Below are 20,003 nucleotides of genomic sequence, written 5' to 3'. Positions count from 1 at the left end.
GGAACAGACCCTGGGCTGCATGGAAACAAGGATTGGGAGAGGGAACATGTTCCCTTTGCATGGATGTGACCTGTGATCCAGGTACCAGGCAGCTCGCTGGAATCACTGCAGGTACGTTACAAGAGTGACTGTGCAGAGTGAGAAAAGAAGGGGTTTGAGCAATTTGTGCAGTGAATGAAAATAGAAACTTAAGGATTCAATTTCTTTAATATTAATGATTGTGCTTTCCTCTGTATGAGTTGGGAGAATCTGCTCAGGGAAGACAGACAATTCCCTATTGGTCTTAAAATAGCAGCGTGAGCTTTCTGCTTTCTTTTTATCTGTAGGTTCATGCTGTGATTCTTGACAGCATTGAGGATCTCCTTTCTCTGATGTGAATTGTTCTCATTTCTTCTAAAAAAGGGAGAATGCCATCAAATTGTTCTTTTTCCTGTAGTGATTTAGGTGAAGTTGGTGTGGTGAGGGAGCTGGAAAACTGATGAGCAGCATCTTTCACCTGCTGCAGTGTGTCCAGCACACAGATGGTCCAGGGCAGTTAATCAGAGCAGGTCTGATGTCAAAGGAGTTGTTTATATAAGCAGTGATTCATCTTCCCATTCCCTGTAATAACAGTGGTGTTACAAACCAATCTGCTCTAAAACCCTGTCTCTGAAGAATTGTGAACTCCAGTTTTTCACTTTCTAACTCAGATTCAGTCTGGGGTCCTGTCTTTGCACTGAGTCAAACCAAACTCCTGTGTCTAAGCTCCCTACAAATTTGGGCAGTGTTCCTGACCTTCCTCCTCATCCAAGAATTTCAGCATTTTTGTTTTGTGGAAGGCTTTAGCTCTGCAGACACATGACTATCTATCAACAGCACATAAAAGCAGACTTTCATTTATTATTTTCTCCTGCATTTGGCACTGTAGAGAAGCTGAATCAACTTTAAGCCCCCAGGAGGACAGAATATTAACAACTATTCTGTACTGAGGATTTAGGGTCTAATTCAGCTGCCATTAATCTCGGTAACAAAAGTCTTGTTGCAGGATTTAGAGATCTAGGCCAGGAGTATTGGGGTATTAAGTGCAGAAGGGGGGCTGAAATGGGGTGACCAGACACCTACATATGATAGAGTCCTGTTCAAAGAGAGGGAGGCAAGAGGATTTGGTGTTAAGAGATGAACTCTGCACTGTGCAGAGTGTCCAAGAGGGTCTGAATAGAATCAACCCTAGACCAGAAATAAAAAGCAAGTTTAGAGGGAATGCTGGGACACTGATTGTTGAGGAACCCTTAATTGTATGTAACTGCTGCCAGGGCAGCAGCTTTTTGCTTAAGTATCAGAGTTGCAGCTGGGGGGAATGGGAGATGCTGGTTTTCCCCTTTGCAGATTGTTCTGTGGTGCAGAACAGCACAAAATAGGTGGTACAGGAAAGGAACCAACATTTGCAGTAAGACCCTGTGCCTTACACACACCAAGTGTGCTTTCCTCAGGGCATCAGCCTTCCTGGGCTGTGGAAATCTCAAATGTGGTTTTGCTGCCCTCCTTGGAGTGACTGAGGTGAAACAAACTTTTTGATTCACTGAGTTGTTTCTTACAGAATTGCTCCCAGAGTACTGGAATGTACTTTTTAATGACCTTTTTTCAAAATTTATTTTTAATAACTTGTAAAGATGCTTGGACAAGTTTCAGTCTGCAATCAGGTCATAAGATATTATGGAGAGTGGCTGGATTTCCATCTTTCCTGAGGTACTAAATTCTAAAAATTCTCATTCCTTGTCAGACTTTATAGCAGCTGTAAAGGTTTAAAGTTTTTAAAGCTTGCTGAATTGCAGTCTTGACTGTGTTCTTTTCCCCCATCCCCTTCCTTGGGGCAGGGAGATGCCTGTGGATAGAAGTTCCAAAAAAACCTTGGCCAGAACCCTTTTGGGCTTGTAGCTTGTGTACAGACACTGCACCCCTGGCCACTGGGGTGCAGGGTCAGAGTGTCAGACAGGTAAATATATTGCCAGCATCCCATAATAGTCTAAGATCTGACTGGAGGCTTCCAGACGCTGGATTTCAGCCTTTAAGTAAGTCAATGCTTGGTGGAGTTAGTACGAATCAGTAACAAAATCTTGACTGCTCCATCCTCTGTTACCCACTGACAGAATTTGTAAATCTGTGATGGGTGGAAATTTCTCTTCTGCCTGGGGAGAATCCACAGAATTGGCTGAAAAACAAAGAGAAAGAAAAATGATAAAATGGAGAGAAGGCTTTAACGGAGAAAGAGATGAGAGGAGAAAATATGTTAAGGAATTTCCCTGTCCTGTGTGCTGGTTTGTTCCCTGCCCATCACTGGGTAATGTTATCTCCAAGACAGTTCCAACTACTCCCAACTAAAGCCTTCTAATCTTTTTTTCTTTGGGAAGATGTTGCAGACTGATGGGTTTTCTTGCTGTAGGATTTCTCCCTTAGTCCCATTCTCCTCATCTACTCACCTCCAAGTTTTCCTTTCTCTGATCCATCATTTCCTTCCAGTTGTGCTCTGACTGTTCTGTGGTTTGGAGCCTTTCCTTGCAGTGCTTGGTGTTGGGAACCTGAACCCAGGCTCTGCACTTCATTCACTCACAGGGGCAGTAGTGCAGCCTGGAGCCCCAGTGGGATAACTGCAGCAGCAAGAGGTTGACTCATAAAAGGTCTGTATAATTGGAAAGAAGTGATGTTTTGTATCAGTCTGAAAGATCAGGACCAGTCCTTTGGGCACTTTTACATCCTTTATTCCATGCATATGATTAGAGGAAAGACACAGAGATAAACAGGTTGACACTTGGGATACTGAACACTGCCCACACTGCCAGGCAAGGACAGTGCACTCAGGGCAGTTGTGTGGAGGTTATGACACACTGCAGTAGTGTTTGTTTCTGACATTTATTTCACAGAGATCATTAGATGTGTTCCTCTCTTCTTCAGCACAGAGAAGGTTATTGGAGAAGCAAAAACTGAAATAAAACAATCATTCTATCTTGAACTACAGTGTGTCCAAACCTTTGTCAGCTGTAGAAGATCTTGGACACGTGGCTTAATGATGGGATTCTTGGGTGTCCCGTGCAGGGCAAGGAGTTGGACTTGGATGATCCTGATCGGTCCCTTCCAGCTCATCATATTCCATGATGGTATAGTTCTAATAAAAGAAGAAAATCAGGGTGGTTTGTGACAAAATAAGCCAGAGATTAACGTGGAGCAGGGCAGTCAGTTTGGCACTGCACAGACAAGGCTCTGCAAACACTTATTTGGCTCCACAGAAGTGAGGCAAATTAGTGCCCAGGAGCATCTGGCCTCCCTTTGTAGCTTATTTCACAGCAAAACGCACAACATTTCCTTTCACAGGTGAGTCGAGATAAGCCCTCACCTACTCCTGAACACTGAGGAAATGCCTCCTTCCCGAGCCAAGACTCAGCAGAAAAAGGCTGGAAAAGAGAAGGTGTTCAATTGTGAGAGAAACTCCTCAGGAGACTCAAAGATCCACTGTGGGAAGCGCAGGGAAGGTAAGAGCAGAAGCCAAGTGAAGGGAAAAGAGTCACTGCCTGGACAAGGTGACAGCCTTGGAGAAGAGCCCTTAAAAATCCAGAGGCTGGGGAGGCCTCAGGAAAGCAGAGAAAATGACCACAAGAAGTTATTCCGGAGAAAAAGAGCCCGCAGGAGAAATGATAAAAGTGAATCTGCTTTGGGGAGAAAACATGGAGTGTCCAGTTTGGAGGGGAAAAAAGGGAAGGCCTGCAAGCAACAGGAAATGGCATCAGGGCAGGAGAGTGAGGACAGCAGTGACAAGGAGGGAAAAGCCATCACAAACAGAAAGAAGCAGAGTTTTAAAAAGAGGTGTGGAAAGAGACCTGGTGTTGGTGAAACAGGCACTGAGCTGGGGGCTGCAAAGGCCATCATAGAGCAAGGTGCTGAAGGTTCTTTTCAGAAAGAGAACTTGGCAGAGAAGACACAGAACCCCAGGGGAAGGCACAGAGGGAATCAGGACTCCAAGGAGACTTCTGAGCAGAAATCAGGTTCTCAATCCCAAGGCAGTACAGCACAGGAAAAAGGTGAGAGGAGTGGGAAAAAGCAAGTTGAAAAACTTGCCAGGATTGTCATTGCTGAAAGCGAGGATGAAAATATTCTGGAAACCTCAGGTAACTCCTTCTCTGACTCCAGCAGTGAAGGCCATGGGACCCACAAAACAGATACAGAGGAGGCTGTGGTGGGCAGCACTTCCAGCAGTGAAGAGAAGAGCAGCTCTGCAGAAGAGAAGAGCAGCTCTGCAGAGGAAGATGGCCACAGTGAGAAAGAAGTTGTGCTCAAAGATCCTCCTGTGAGTGAAGGAAAAGGCTACAAGGAACTGGCTCATGAAAGCAAGGAAGCATCCATTAAACCTGAAAGGGAGCAGGTGACTACAGATGGAAAAATCGAATCTGAGGCTGAAGGCATTGAATTTGCAGGATTGGAAGCAGAGGAGAAGATGAGGAAGCCAGACAATGTGCTGAGACAACCAAAATGTGCTCCAGCTGAGAGCAGTGAGGCAGATGATCAGTTAATCACTTCAGGACTCCAAGTTAAGAGTGTTAAGAACAGAGGAAATACTGAAGTAGACAAGGAAAATATACTAGAAAATGACAGAGTTGAAGATATGTCGAAAGATGGACACGTGAATTCTGGCAGCAGTGAGGAGAGCAGCACTGCAGAGAACATTGATGAAGTAAAAGAAAATGAACCAGAACCACTCCCAAATGCTGTGAAAGCAAAACTCCACGTTCACCTTAGCAAATATGAACAGGAAGAGAAGGTGAATGATGAAGGCAGAGAGCTGCAAAATGGCTCTTTCCTCTCCAAGCAGCAGAGGACATTGAAGGAGAAATCTGGAAAGTGTGAGATCCCAGAACAAGGTGAAGAGGCTGGACATAGACAGAGGGGCAGCTCAGACTGCAGCAGGCAGGACCTACCAGCACTGGTGCTTACAAAGAAATGTTCTTCTCAATCCCAAATCCCCCTCAGTCTGAAAAACCAGCATAAAACCACCGAGACCAAACTATCACCAAACCAGAAACCAAATCCTGCCCAGATGGCTTTGGGAACCAGCTCAGACCTGAACAATGTTGAAAGCATCTGTTCAAAACCCATGACTCTAGAAACTCTCAGTAAACAAAAAGAACCCAACAAAGCTCAGAGTTTTGAAGAGAAGAGATTAAATACTTCAAGCTGCTCCACCATTACAAAAAAACCATCTGATAAGCACCTCCTTGGAAAGAAGAAGAAAGTTGGAAAAGTTGTTGGAAAATTTAAACAGAGTTCAGGCCAGACTACAAAGGCAAAAAAAGAGAAAGCAGAAGAAGTGGTTGCAGAGGCACCTTCTGAAACAGAACCCGTGCACGGTGGGGAAGGATCCAAGCACTTGCACACCCATTCTGCTTTTAGAAAAGTCACCAGCTGGCTTGGCCAAAAACCTGCCAAGAAAGTAAGGCTGAAAGCTCGACTGCTGAGTGTGGCACGTGCAATTGGTATCTCCAGATGGCTCTTGAAGAAATTTGGGAAAAAGAGGAGCAGCAAGCCTTTTGGATTCAGAAGCAGAATGGCAATCCAGATTCTGAGCACTGTGGGATGGGTTGGTCAGTCTGGCAAAGCCTTCCCTGGTGCAGCTGGACAGCTGGGGAGGGCTGAGCCGCAGGACAAAGGATCTTCTGCTTCCTTAGAGGAGGGCAAAGGTGGTCCTAAAATGGTAGAGGAAGTTGGACATGTTGATTTGCCTCCTGGGGATTCCCCTCTTCATGGAAAAAGTTCCTTTCCATGCTCGGATGAGAAGAACGGTGCTACTGATGCCAAGTGTGCTATAGTGTTCCCCAGAGTCCACAGCTTGGTTAAGGCTAAGAACTCCTTGTCCAGGAACTCTGGCAATGGTTATTCCCTACAGAAACTGACATCTCCATCAGAGAGAAAATCTGTCCCCCCTGTGCAACAGAGTTGCAGATCCAAGTGTGACCTTCCCAGCCAGAGAAACGGTGAGCAGGGCTTCCTCCCACATCGAGAAGAGGAGCCAATTCATACATCAGATTATTGCAGTGAGGTAGATGTCAAGGAGGCCTCAGTCCTGCAGACTGCAGGATCTGTGGTCACTCCTTGTGTGCACTGGTCCCAGCAGCAGGGGCAAGGATGTGACCCTGCAGTGTGGCTGAACTCCGAGCTGCTGCTGCCATGGCCAACTATCGAGAACCTGAGCAAATGGGCCCTGTCCAAGGACCCCCAGCTGGCCAGCAGCCGTGTGAGGGTCTGCAAGGACCAGTGGGAGGCAGAAGATGTCACTGACAACATGCTGGAGATGGAGTTCATGCAGAAACAGGTACAGGTGTTGTCCCCAGCACTGGAATGGAACTGAACTTCCCCTGATTTTCTGTCATGTATCTGTGCATTTCAGGTGTACGTGTGTGAAGAGCACTGTGCAGAAGTTGAGGAGATTGAGGATCTTACCAGACTGGAGTAGGTGTCCTCAGTGTCTACAGCTCATTCAGGTCACAGGGGCTTGCTTGTTATCCTGCAAAGGTGGCTCAACAACAGCAAACACATAATAGATCCCTACCTAGATAGGAAAAAATATCTTTTTTCTCTGTGGGAGAAAATAGAATTAATCGGATGCATATCATAGCTGTGTAACTGATGCTCTGCTGAAAAGCTAAGTAAAAGATTGAATTTTAGTATTTAAGTTATGGAACTACACTGAACTGCTGGGGAGAAGCAGAGGTGCAGAGGGAACTCCTGGCTGTTATGTAGAGCGTGTCCCCAAGCTCTGCTGCACAGAGAGTGCACATTGAACCTCTGCAGTCACACCCCAGGGACAGCAGCTCAGCCTGGTTAACAGACTTCTGGTACAGTGCATCCCTAGAACTCTGTCTCTCCTGTTAAGTGGTTCCCAGTCCTGAAATGGGATCCAAAATAAAACCCCAAAATACTTAATGGGTAGGGGAAATGAGGTTTAGAGGCTGATGTGACTTCTGTGGTGTAGCAGAAGGACAGAATTGGGAATTTCACGTGCCATTCTTATTGTATGAAGTGAGTGGTAAGAAAGGACAATCTGCAGGATGAGAGGCACTTTTCTATGTTCTTTGCCTACTGATATTGGCATCTGTGGCTTTAGTGGCTCCTGTTGCCTTCAGCTGTGAAAAATTCAGGTCCTACATCTTTAAGAGCTGTTAAACCATTGGTTTACTGCTTTTGTTGAAAGAGAAGCCCCTGACACTGTTCCTCACACATCTTTCCCTCCTGTCATCCTGTTGAGATAAACACCTGTAAAGGCTGTGCAGGGAGCTGTGATCACACAGAGGAAGTTCTGAGCTTAAATGCTCCATTCTTTGATGTATTTAATCCTGGAGATGTTGGAACCACATGAAGGCAGTGAAGAGTTTCAGTCCCAGCTCCCCACAAAATCCTCCATCCCCATACCGGCCATTCACTTAAGAGTTGGACTCAATGGTTCTTGTAGGTCCCTTCCAGCTCAGAATATTCTGTGATCCTTGGGAGGGAAGAAAGGTTAATATTTAATATTAACACATGCAAGTGAAGCTTGTGGCTGATGAGTCCTTTCCTCTGCTTGTAGGGAAGTCTGTGAGAGCTCAGTCCTGCTGTGCCTGAAGAAGAGGTTCCATCGCAATCTCATTTACGTATGGATATTGATGTTTGGTTTGGTTTTCTTCAGTGCTTATTCATTCTGAACAATGAGCTTTAAGAGAAAATAATTTATATGATGCCATCAAGCTTTAATAATTCACCAAGTATCTCACTCATTACTGGGAACGATGATAAAAAGGATTCTCGCACAGCTTTTGCTCAGAAATTAGGTAGCATGAAATATTTGGGGTAAAATCTGAGTGTTGCAGAGTTTCTCTGTAGTTTTGGTATTTGTTGCCAACCTGCAAGCTACTTGGGCTCCTTTTTAGCTTCAGCTGCTCCTAGTAGGACTCACCTATTCTAGCAAAGAAGTTCTGAGTTAAAAATTGTGGATCTCGAGAAGAAACCCTAGAGTTTCTGCAACCATTTCACAGTGTTGCAGTCCAGATCTGGTTCTGGATGTTTAATTGTTCTCTTTTCCATTTACTGGCTCAGGTGTTCAAACCTGTGCCTGTAATTTCCTGTAGAGTTTGGAGAATAGACAGTGGCCAGAGAAGATGACCACAGACCAGTGAGTGCTCACTTATCCCAAATTATTAATAACAGAGATTTGAAAATCACCACTGAAAAGCTGTGCCCTGGATAAGTTGGCAGGATAGTCAGAATAAACAATATTTCTTTAAAGGGAATTTCTATATTTGTATTAATATATGCATTCAGCTGCATTCCTCATTCAGAAAATTCTAAGAAGCCACCAGATTTTTTCCCCTTTCTTATTTTTGTCCTAGACTTACATTGGGCAAATTTTGATTTCTGTGAATCCTTTCAAAGACCTCAGTATCTACTCTGAAGATGTGGCTACCAAGTACCAGCAAGGGACTCTCTCAAAAAACGCCCCGTACGTTTCTCTTTCTCAAATAACTCTCTAAACCCTGTTCTGTTTGTGCTCCAGAAAGCATTTTGCTTTCCTCCAGTTCTCTGGTAGAATGGATTCATTCTCTGGATGAATGTCACAGGAAGTGAACAGCCCATTTGGCAAAGCTGTAGTTGCTCGGGCCTGTAATTCTACAGAGCTAAAGTTCATCCCTGGAAGTGTCCAAGGCCAAGCTGGACAGGGCGTGGAAAAATCAGGTCTAGTGGAAGTTGTCCCTGTCCATGGCAGAGGAATGAGATGGTCTTTAAGGTCCCTCCAACCCAAACCATTCTGTAACTTTCAGGTCAAGTTCCTTTGATCAAGACACTGGCCCATCTCTAATGTAGATCCCCGATGAGGAACCTCTTGGTGCTGCACTTGTGAGGTGGAAATGTGGGGTCAGTTAACTGGGGTTTCTTTCTGTCCATCCAGACACATCTTTGCCATAGCAGAGAGGGCCTACACGCTGTCCCAATCATCAGGGCAGGAGCAGTGTGTCCTCATCAGGTGGGAAGTGAAGGGCTTTGTTGAAAGTCCTTTAATTTCTTCGTGTAAAGCTTCCACTTTTGTATTTCACTGTTTGTAAGTTGATCCTTCTGGCTCTTCTGTGAGGGCTGCCAGTGGAGAACCTGAACAAGGTGGATTTTTGTTTCACTCTGCACAGATACAGTTTGAATTTAGTTTCACTTCAGAGCAGTGGGAGAGAAGGAGTCTGGCATTCCCCAGGGGAATCCTATTTGGGCCCATTTTGTCAGGTTGTCTCGGTGTTTCAATAATGGGTGGTAGAACTCCAGCTGTAAATCAGCCCAAGCCCTCTGATCTGCTGCAGCAGGGCCTCTCATGTGCCTAGATCAGGTACCTCTGTTTTGATACCAACTTCTTCACCTCTTGCTCCTGCAGTGGGCACAGTGGATCTGGTAAAACAGAAGCTGCCAAAGCCATTGTGCAATACCTGACCATGCTGTACCAGGGATCTGACAGCCACAGGATCAGACAGGTATGAGGCAACTGAGCTTGGCTGGAGGCTATGAGGGTTGGGCAGGGAAAAGAAGCCAAAGACAGGGGAGAGAGGCCATGCTGCTGATGTTATTTCTTTGGCTGGGCTTGGGATGGTTTGTGGTCCAAGGTGAAGCTCCCATAAAGACACAAGAACAGCTGGTGTATCTGTAGTTCTGTATTTTAATACCTGGGAGATCTGATGCTGTGAAAAGCTCTGTATCTGTTTGAACTGAGAGCCTTTAGCAGAGTCTGGGAGGTGAATCTGAACAAACACAGAGCAAAAGTAAAGTGAAAGATTACAGCAATGAGGGTAAAGAGCTCCCAGAGCAACTCACCACTGGCTAGAGTTAATGACAACAGGATATATTTAAAAAGACATCTTTTACCCATGCAAGAATTATATCAATGAAGTCCCATTTCTTAATATATTTTCAAACCAACAGGTACATAAGCCCCTTTTGAGTTTAGAACCCTGTGATTGCTACTGAAGTGTTCCCTCCCTCTTTTCTTTACAGCCTTGCAATGTCCTACCCATCCTGGAGAGTTTTGGAAATGCAAGAACCATCCTCAATGACAACTCCAGCCGTTTTGGAAAGCTGCTGAATGTCCACCTGAGACAGTGAGTTGAAGAATCCCCTTGGGGTCCCTCCAGCTGCCAAGGGGTGCTTGGGTGAGACCAGGTGGGGCAGTGCTCAGAGCTCACATAATAACCCTCCCTCCCCTTCGCTCTTGTTATTGTCAGGGTAGGAAGAGGGCGAGTTCACACCCCTATTTTGCTTTTTTTGTGTTTCCTCCACAAAAGAACAGATCTTACTTCTCAAGATGAGTGTTAGATTAAGAACATAAGAAAGGCTGGACTGGTTTCTACCAAGGACCCATGTGATACCCTGCTGTGTCCCCAGCACTGGCCTCAAGCACTGCCTGAGGCAAGAGCAGCCCAAATACACACAATGCTTTTCCCTAACACCTCATGAGCTCTTCAACATTTGCTCAGCTCAGGAGTTTTCCTGAATCTCCAGAATTTTTCCAGTTTCCTCTTGGACTCATACAAACGTCACTTCATGGCTCTGTAGCAGCCCTCAGCAAGTGTTCCACAGGTCTAACCAGTTCTGTGAAAAGCACCTTTCTGTTTTGAGCCTGCCCTCTTTCGAACTTCTGGGTTTGGTTGGTTTGTTTGGGTTTCTTTTCTGACTGTTGTCAAGCACTGAGCTGATTCTTTCATGGAACTGTCTGTTAAAACCCTCAGGTCTCAGTCCTAAGGAGCAATGGTTAAATTGGAGCCTGTCTGTATGTGAAGCTGGGTCTGTACCCATCACTTCACATTTATCTGCAGTGGGTTTCATGTGCCATTTCCTTGCTCACTCACTCTGCACTGTAAGGTCTGTCTGCATTTATTCACAGTTGGCCTTCATCCTCATTGCCTTGAATAATTTCATACAAGCAGGAAGCTTTGTCCCACTGCTGTTCAGCTCCTCTTCTAGGTCACTTATCAAACCCTCAGTTGCACTCACAGGTCAGGCACAGACACTCTGTGGAACTCTAACTGTTGCTTCAGACTGCTAAGAGGATTCACCTTTATTCCTACCCACGCTAGGACTTTCCTTCTTATTCCATGGTTGCTTGGTTTCCCTGAAAGTCCCACCATTTGGACAAAATATTTTGGAAATTCACGTAGATTATGTCCCTTAGATCATTCTTGTCTGCAGAAAACCTGTCCCAAGCTTCTGACAGGATCTGTTGTTGTCTTGTGCTCAGTGGCATCGTGGTGGGAACATCCATCTCCCAGTACCTGCTGGAGAAGTCTCGTGTGGTGTTTCAGGTGAGGACCAGTGGCCCCCTCTCTCCCTTAACATTTAATCTTAAATTTGCTGTTGAACAACAGGGCTGGGAATTAGTATGAGAATTGCTTTCCATTTCTTCTACTAGCAAGAACTGTGTCCCCTCTGTGTAGTACAGCGTGATCACTTCTTTTATTTGAATAAAATAGGAGGTTTCTCTGCCTCAGACAGGTTGAATTAAGCCACTTATTAGGGATTACTGAAAGTTAAATCTTCCCTCAATTAGTTTTTCTTAATGTCTGGAGTGTGGAAATGGTCAAATATTAGAGCTGTGTGACAAGGACTGCTCTCAGATGGAATGTTCTTAAGGTGTCAGTGGGAAACCCTGGAAACTTTTCAAATTCTGTGGTTCTGGCCTCATCCTGCTGACCCCAGCATCTGTGTCCTGCTCTGTGAGTGTGTTCTGCAGGGGTTTGGAGCTGGATATGGATAACTCCATGAATGTGTCTCACCAGGCCCATGGTGAGAGGAACTACCACGTGTTTTACGAGCTGCTGGCAGGGCTGCCCGTGGAACAGAAAGAGGAGATGTACTTGCAGGAGGCAGAGTCCTACTTTTACCTGAACCAGGTGAGTGAGCTGAGGGTGCTCTGCAGCAGATGGCAGAGAGAAACGGCCAAGGCATCCTTCTTTTTGGTTAGAGAGGCACCAAATCACTTTGCTCCCCTGCAAAAGACTCTCAGGACTATGCTAAAGTCAGCTCTGCTCCTTCTCATACCTGGTCTAAGAATCAGCGTCTTTGTCTCTTTTGTGATCATTTTCTCACCTTTCAGGCCCCTCTACTCTGAAAGGACGGACTTCAACAAGTTGTGTAGACTCACGGCTCCATCGTGCGGTGGAAGACCCCTTTTCTCACTGCCTTTCCTTTCGTCTGCAATTTCCTGTGGGATTGCAGGGAGGATTTCTTTCTACCTTCTGCAAAACACCTGCTTTATTGACTGAGTCAATGGGGGCAGATTTTAAACCGCTGAAATATACTGCTGATAGGAATTATTTAAATGGGAAATTTGTTTGTCAGACTTACATCAAGTCAAAATCTTGGAACATCTTTTTTAATTTATTTTTCTTTTTTCTTTCTTTTTTTTTTTTGGTGTGTGGGTTTTGTTTGGGTTTTCTTAAGATTGTTTTCCATAATCAAGGAGGTCACAACAATAGCAAGAGATTTTTCCTATTTCAGCGCGAGCCAGCTTTCCCAGGTGGCAAATTCAAATTCTTCACAGCAGCTGCGGTCAGGAGGAATCCTCGGCAGTGATTGCTATCACCTCGCCTTCAGGCATCCATTAATGACTCAAGGATGGAGGGCAATTAAGAGCCCAGCCCTTAATGTGTGATTAGTGGTTCCTGGCTGGCAAAGCACTGTAAAGCAAAGTCTTCAGGGTGATAATTAACAGGAATATCCCAGCCTGCTGCAGAGAAGGACAGGGGAAAAATCAGATTGTGTACGAGAGTTAGCAAAGACTGACAAAATCTCTCTTGGATCTTGGCAAGGAGAAGCCCAAGGGCTGCCTGGACCTCATCCTTGTCTCACCAGAATCTGCTGGGAGACCTGGGAACTGTGGTCAAAGAATGCCCTTGAACACAAACAGGTTGTGCAGAACCCCCCGATCCAGGATTTCTGTGACTCTTAGGGTCACAGGCAGGTGCTGGGAGTGTCCTCCTGTAGAGAAAAAAAGAAGCAGAGGAGTGATAAGCCCATGTTGTAGTGAAGCTCCGTGGCCGAGATGAGACAGGCTGTAACCCCAGGTGGCTCTCTGGGTGCATGGAACCCCATCTGCCTTGACACATTGGGTTCCAGTACCATTTGGGGGAGCAACTCTGCCATGATTTACTTCAGAGTGGACTCTGGCACCACTTCTCCTCTCAAGCTGCACCCCAGCAGTGGGCAGGGGGATCCTGGGGAGCTCGTACTGGAATTACAACAGGAGCTTGGCATGTGTGGGTAAGAGAGACCTTAATCTCAAAACTCCGGAGAGAAAAGAGACTGGCCCCTCACAAGTGTTGAGTTTCCACTAGTGGTGTCTTTGGTCTCTTTACTTCAGATTCCTCCAGTCCTTAAAACATTGAACTACTTCTCGGAAGATTCCTGCTGGTGGCTTAACCCCTGCCTGGGGCTGATCACGATTATCTGTCCCTTTTCTCTCAGGGCAGAGCATGTGAAGTGATGGGGAAGGAGGACAGTCAGGATTTTCTGGTCTTGGTGCAAGCTCTGGAGGGAATCAACCTCTCTGATGATCAGCTGAGCTCCACCTGGGCTGTCTTGGCTGCCATTCTGCAGCTGGGGAACATCTGCTTTACCTCCTATGAGGTACAGTAACCCAGACAGCTTGGGAATGGGATATTTGTGCTGAATATTGCTGTTCTCCCATGTGGTGGGACCAAGGACATGATTCCTGACTGAACATGGCATCCTTTGAAGACCTTTCTGTCCTTTTAGTGTTGGGCTCTGGACTGGTCTAGGCAGGGACAGAAGATGGAGGCAACCAAAGGCCACTAGAGCTTGGTTGGCTTTTTAAGGAGCCAAAATGAACCTGAAGTTCTACCCAGGCTGTGACCAGCTCTGTGCAGCTGAGGTGCTGTTGACAATATTAATACAAGAGGGACCTTGTATCCCTTCCACTGTTCCTATCTATAATATATAGTAATATACATAGATAGATAGTAATATATAATAAAGAACACTTTATTATTTAGAAAGAATCCTTTGAGCATGCAGCCATTGCCAGTGACACCGAGATTCAGATTGTGGCCAATTTGTTGTGTGTCTCAGCAGAATTCCTGCAGAGAGCTGTCACCCACCGTGTCACTGTGAGTACCCTTCTGGTGATTTCTCATTCCTCCTGAAGCATGGGATGTCCTGCCCCAATGTCCTAGCCTTAGAAGGCTCAAAATCTGGGAGGTAACAGCAGGAATAAATTGGTTGGGATGGGCTGAACCCCTCAAGGCAGCTCTGTAAAGAGGGCAGGACTTACATCTAGGAGGGCTCTTTTCTGACATGAGTGGCTTCAGGTTTTTTACTTTGGCCAGTTGGCTCCCACCTCTGGCAGCAAAATTCTGGGTTTAGTTTTTCTTTTGATACCTGGGTAAATTCTCAGCCAAATAGGAACAAATATCCATTTATTAACTGGGTTGACTTCCTTGTTGATAAAAAAAAAGAAAAAAGGTGTTTTTGTGAGATGATAACAGTAAATTCTGTCTCTTTATGTATCCAGGTTACATCTTACGATCGGATCTTCACCCCTCTGTCTGTAGAAGGAGCCATTGATGCCAGGTGACTTCTGCTGATGTCTGGGTGGGTGAGATACACCCAGGGGTGCTGTCTTTGCAGTAACTGGTTCTTCTCCCCTCTCTCACTCAGGGACTCCATTGCCAAGGCTCTGTACTACCTGCTCTTTGAGTGGCTGCTGCTGAGGATCAATGAGTGGTTGGCTCCCTGGGAATCCGACTGTGCCGTGGGCATTGTGGACATCCATGGGTTTGAGGTCATTTTTCATGTTCTTTTGCTATGGCCTGGGCAGTGAGGGCATGTGGTCATCATGGCCTTGGAGTTTTTTACTTGGGACTCCTGTTAAAACCTGTGTGTCCCAATGAATGCTGACACCAATGCAATACAACACGGGGCTGTGCATCCAAGAGTAGATCTTCTCTTCTTTATGCTCCTTCACAGCTTGTCTCATCTCTTGCTGTTCAGCCTAGTCAGTAAGCCAGGCTGAGAGCTTGCAAACCAGCCAGAAGATGATTTGAACTGTTGGGGTTCATTCACACTGACCAGAACCAGCAGCTCAGCTCAGCCTGTGCAGCATTTACAGGGAGCCACAGCTCCCTGGGCCTTGGAAGGGATGATTCCTTTTTGTCTTCTCAGGATCTGGGGGTGAACAGCTTGGAGCAGCTCTGCATCAACTTTGCCAATGAGCACCTGCAGTGGTTCTTCAGCCAGACTGTCATTGCCCAGGAAGAGGTGAGTGGAACTCAGTGGAATTCACACCACCTGAAGGCAGCACACGTGGAATGAGCTGAGGCATCCTCAGTGTATCCTTCAGCCGGGAACAGGAAGCTGGATGGTCCTCTTAAGCAATATCCATGGAATCCTAGTCCAAAGAGCTGCCTGTTTAGTATCTTTTACTAATTCTGCAGTAAATGAAGGGAAGGAGATTTTGTCAGTATCTTGCTCCCTTTTCCAGATAAGTGAGTTGGTCATAGTCAAAGAGCCCAGATCTCAGTGGGTACTTTAAAAGCCTGTTTGGCTTCTTTGTAGCATTTTCTGTACCACTCATGTCCTGGAGATGAAAGTGTATTTATCAGACTTGTAGCCTTTTACAGTTCACTTTATCACTCAGCTTAGCAGCCTTCCTCTCTCAAATCAGGAAAATCATTAGTGGCTTTAGAAGAAGTTTCATGAGACAAAACCAGACAATTCTAGGCAAGTTCCTAACAGCAATGAAACACTAACTTCCTGATAAACAACTCACACCCTCTATTAACTCCCTCCATTTTTCCTTGTTTGCATGGCTGGATTTGGCCTTTAACATGCAGGAGGAATACAGCCAGGAGCAGCTAGCTTGGATTCCTATTTCCAAGATGTACAGCGAGTTGTGCCTGGATTTCCTTACTGCAAAGCCCCACGGCATCCTGTGTATCCTGGATGACCAGACATCCCTGACTCAGGTGAGGAGCTCTCAGCCTCTCCCGGGATCCCTTTCATAGGATGGTTAAGGTGAGGCTGTGCTCCAGAATGATTGCACAAGTATTCCATGTTTTTACCTTTGGTTTAACAGCGGCCTTTCAGCCTACAGAGTGTGTTGCAGCATCAGGAAATGTGTTTGTCATCTCCTTTACAGGCCACAGACCACACTTTCCTCCAGAAGTGTCATTACCACCATGGAAACAGCCCTTGGTACACCAAGCCCAAGCTGCCTTTGCCAGAGTTCACTGTGCAGCACTATGCTGGCCCTGTCACCTACCAGGTGAGCTGGCAGGGGCTTGGAGCAGCTGGGGACAAGCTTTGGGTGTCCTGATGGACCAGCTCTGTGATCAAAGCTCTCCTCTTGTGACTGCACATCCCTCTAGAGCATCAGTTTAGCAGAAGAGAGGAGTTTGTTATTAAGAGAGGCAACTAAGCTGCCTCTGGGCAGAAGCAAAATAGGAATTGCCCTCAGTGACACAACAGCCTCAGAGCCCTGGAAATCCAGGAGAGCTCTTGCTGCCAGAAAAAAAAGTGAGAGGTCAAAGCCTGCTGGGCAATGTGGAGGGGAAAAGGAGCAATCCCTTCTAAAAGCAGAAGTCATTGTCCCCTCCAGCCTGGTGGCAGCAGGAAGAACCAGCTTCATTCTCCAGGGCTTTTCTCTTGTTCCACCTCTCCAGCTGCCTGCCCCCAGTCCGAGTGTGTGTAACAGGGGTGTTTGCCTGAGTGGTCTGAATGGTGCCTCAAATCAGACTTTGCCTCTGCAGGTCCACAAGTTTCTCAATAAAAATCGTGACCAGCTGCGGCCAGAGGTGCTGGATATCTTCTCCCAGAGCCGCCTCAAGGTACTGCAGTGGGTCAGGAGGAACATCTCTATTGCAGACACCCAATGATTCACTCATTATCTTTATGTGAGAAGGAGAAAGATCCTGATCAGGTGTCAGGAGAACCTGGAGAAGTCACGAGATTTATTTTACTGAATTTACTTGGGAATTGAGCAAATTATCTCTGCCCATAATTGATGCATTTTATATATAAACCACACAGACTGCCCAAGGATGCAGCTGCATTCCTGACACTGCCAGGGGCAAGGGAAAATGACCCTCTTAAGTTTCAAGTAGAAGAGATTCTTCTTTCCAAGTAGTTCAGAGAGTTTTGGTAATTTCTTTGTTTTTGCAGGTGGTGTCTCATATTTTCCAGAGGGCTAAAGCTGTCTATGGTCAGCAAAGGGAGCTGGGGGCCAGGGGCAAAGGGCTCAGGCCTCAGGCCTCCACACTGGTGTCCAAATTCCAGCAGTCTTTGCAGGACCTCACAGCCAAGCTGAGAGGGTGAGAGATGCTGTTGGCACCCAGAAGTGTGAAGTCTTCCAGGGTCAGCACAGAGAGGAGGGTGATCCAGGTTCTTGCCTCTGTTTTCCAGGAGCCACGCTTTCTTCATCCGCTGCATCACCCCTAATCCCAGGAAGGTAGGGCAGCACCCTGAGGTCCTCATGGAGTCTCTCAGTTCCTTCATTCTTCTCCAACAGCTCTCCTTTCACAGCTGAGATTTTAACTTCCGTGTTTCATTTGACAGCTTGAGACTTCTCTTCCCCATTCTGTGTCCCACCCTTCCCTGTGGCCGTGTGAGTCAATCCTGTGCTGCAGGAGCAGAAGCCAGGGTCAGTTTGGCACCAGAGTATCCTTGGGCTTTGTGTTCCATGGCCCACAGCCCATGGCAAGATCCAATCCAAGGACAGGACAAGAGAAGGAGACCCTTTCTAAACTCCCTGCCTTCTGTCTCCTTTCTTTACTTTTTCTTTGTTTCTTGTTTTTCATTTTTTCCTCTGCTGTATCTTTGCAGCTGTCGAATATCTTTGATGTGGAATATGTCAACTGCCAGCTGCGACATGCCGGGATACTGGAGGCCATCCACATTCAGAAGGAGGGATACCCGGTCCGCTTGCCATTCCAGAGCTTCCTGGCCAGGTACAGGGGTGTCCTGGCTTGGGATCCCCCAGCCTGGATGTTTTGTTCTCTGAGGGCTCCACGTACAGCCCTGGTTTTTGTCACACCCCATCCTCCTGTCCCAGGTACGGGCTCCTGGCTGGGAGCAGGCCCAGCAGCTTGGAGCAGAGGGAAGGCTGTGCAGCAGTGCTGGCTCACGTGCTGGGGAACCCCTCAGATCTCTATCAGATTGGAGTGACAAAGGTGATGCCTACAGAGAATCCTATCTGGACTGCACAGCCCCACCCCCCCAGGCTGGCAAAGCATGGAGAGGAGCTCAGTCTCTGCCCAAAGAGGGAGGGCCTTGCACACCTTCCCCTCTCACCTTTGCCTCTTGTCTCCAGTACAAAAGAGGCATTTTTAGCACTTCAGATTAACAGGAGACTCCAGCTCCAGGCTTTTGTAGCATGGCCAAGTCCTCCATATACCCAGCATTCCTGGGCTTCTACTTTTGCTGCTGGATAACCTTCATCACTCCCTGATTCCCTGTCCTCCCCAAATACCTCTGTCTCTGTCACCTGCACCTGTGCCTCCCGCCCTCCCCAGTTTCCTTAGCAAGAACCCTTAAGGGCTACAAAGGGACAAAGCAGCAGTTTTTATTATTGATCAGCTCTGGGTGACGCTGCTGCTTCCCTCGTGGGTCAGCAGCTGCTGCCTTTGCCCAGGTGTTTCTGAAGGAGAAGGCCAGGCAGCTGCTGGAGAGACGATGGACCCAGAGGCAGAGCTGGGCCGTTGTCACTCTGCAGAGGAAATTCCGACGTCTCCTTCACCGCCGGCGCCTCCGTGTCCTCCAGGAGAAGGTCACGGTCATCCAGGCTCACTTCCGAGGCTACCAGGCAAGGTCAGGAGCCAAAGGCCAGCCAAGGGATAGCCCTTTGGCCTTGCCAAGGGACAGCCAGGTGGGGATGTCCAGGCCCCTCCTCATGTTGGCTCCTAGCCTGCTCCGTGTGTGTTTGTGGCTGATGCTTCCCTCACTAGCCAATTCTTTTCTTTTCTCATCCTCTAGGAAGCGTTACAGGAGGCTGAAGAAGGCTTTGGTGCAATTTAAAACCATGATTTTAATCTCCAGACCTTTGATTCAAAGGAGGAAGCGCTGCCAGGTAATAAAAGCCCTCTCAGAACAAGGTGTACAGGAGGGGCTATTTCTGCCCTAAGCACGGCGAGCTGGGGACTGGCTGAGGCCAGGGCAGGGATGGCTCTGGAAGGTTTGTTGGGAATGATCCAGAGAGGTGTCCTTCACCCTCTTTCTGACATAAATGTAGTCAAATGAAGGAAGCACAGAGGCTGGAGCCTTCTCTCTCTAAATTACATTCAGAATTGGCACAGGTATTGCAAACACAGCTGATTCATGGGTCTGGCTCTGTGAGCTTCTCCAGGCTGCCCTACATCAGACAAGAGCTGGTTCCATCTGTGATCTTCAGAGCTGCTGTTCTGCTCAAGCTGTAAGGAGTTGTTCCTCTTGCTCTTTTTGTTGCCCAGTTCAGTTTCTGATGGTGACTGGAATGCAAGATTTTTCAGTCCACAATGATCCTCCCCTGATCTCTTACAGCTGCCTCAGGCTGCTCAAGCCTTTGGCCTCTTGGAAATCAGCTGGGGTGGGAACAGGATGGCAGGTTTTTGAGAAGATGGAAAATGGTGTACAGGATGGTTCTGCCAAATGGGTATAATGTATTCTGCACAAGCTATTAAAATAGAATTGGAAAGAGGAAATCAGACCACTCATCCCTAGACTAGCAGCAAACATCTCATAGCTGTCAGCTTCATGAGGGAAGGACCCAGCACAGCTCATGGCATGGCTGAAGGCATGGTGGGGCAGAGGGTTAAGGACAGTGGTGTTAATACAAACCTGCAGAGGTGCCTCCTCTCCTGCCACGCCCAGCACAGTGTGAGTTTCTGTTGTTTCTTGCCCCTCCCATTTGGACAGGATCCAGCTTTTCTTTCTCCCGGGTAACCACAACAGTGCAGGTCTTTTGAATCTATTTCTGTTCCTTCAGTGTT

The 20,003-nt window shown here is 46.9% G+C and overlaps 1 protein-coding gene across 1 annotated transcript in view; it reads left to right on the top strand.

Annotated features, from left to right (window-relative positions):
• Positions 1–3,748: 3,748 nt before the first annotated feature.
• MYO15B (myosin XVB) overlaps positions 3,749–20,003 on the top strand; it is a gene marked incomplete at both ends in the record, with an annotated part of 41,186 nt that continues 24,931 nt past the window's right edge. The window contains 23 exons of the mRNA XM_082294192.1: positions 3,749–6,334; positions 6,410–6,471; positions 7,586–7,649; positions 8,385–8,494; positions 8,942–9,016; positions 9,410–9,506; positions 10,024–10,127; positions 11,264–11,327; positions 11,802–11,915; positions 13,489–13,650; positions 14,037–14,150; positions 14,555–14,613; positions 14,701–14,824; positions 15,205–15,300; positions 15,876–16,007; positions 16,181–16,306; positions 16,791–16,868; positions 17,203–17,351; positions 17,443–17,488; positions 17,863–17,987; positions 18,092–18,209; positions 18,671–18,846; positions 19,012–19,105. Of these exons, the coding sequence (XP_082150318.1) occupies positions 3,749–6,334; positions 6,410–6,471; positions 7,586–7,649; positions 8,385–8,494; positions 8,942–9,016; positions 9,410–9,506; positions 10,024–10,127; positions 11,264–11,327; positions 11,802–11,915; positions 13,489–13,650; positions 14,037–14,150; positions 14,555–14,613; positions 14,701–14,824; positions 15,205–15,300; positions 15,876–16,007; positions 16,181–16,306; positions 16,791–16,868; positions 17,203–17,351; positions 17,443–17,488; positions 17,863–17,987; positions 18,092–18,209; positions 18,671–18,846; positions 19,012–19,105 (4,875 nt within the window). The remainder of the gene's footprint in view (positions 6,335–6,409; positions 6,472–7,585; positions 7,650–8,384; positions 8,495–8,941; positions 9,017–9,409; positions 9,507–10,023; positions 10,128–11,263; positions 11,328–11,801; positions 11,916–13,488; positions 13,651–14,036; positions 14,151–14,554; positions 14,614–14,700; positions 14,825–15,204; positions 15,301–15,875; positions 16,008–16,180; positions 16,307–16,790; positions 16,869–17,202; positions 17,352–17,442; positions 17,489–17,862; positions 17,988–18,091; positions 18,210–18,670; positions 18,847–19,011; positions 19,106–20,003) is intronic.

The sequence above is a fragment of the Coloeus monedula genome (assembly GCF_965178545.1).
Source record: "Coloeus monedula genome assembly, chromosome: 19".
Classification (NCBI taxonomy): domain Eukaryota; kingdom Metazoa; phylum Chordata; class Aves; order Passeriformes; family Corvidae; genus Coloeus; species Coloeus monedula.
This window is presented reverse-complemented; position numbering and strand designations above follow the sequence as displayed.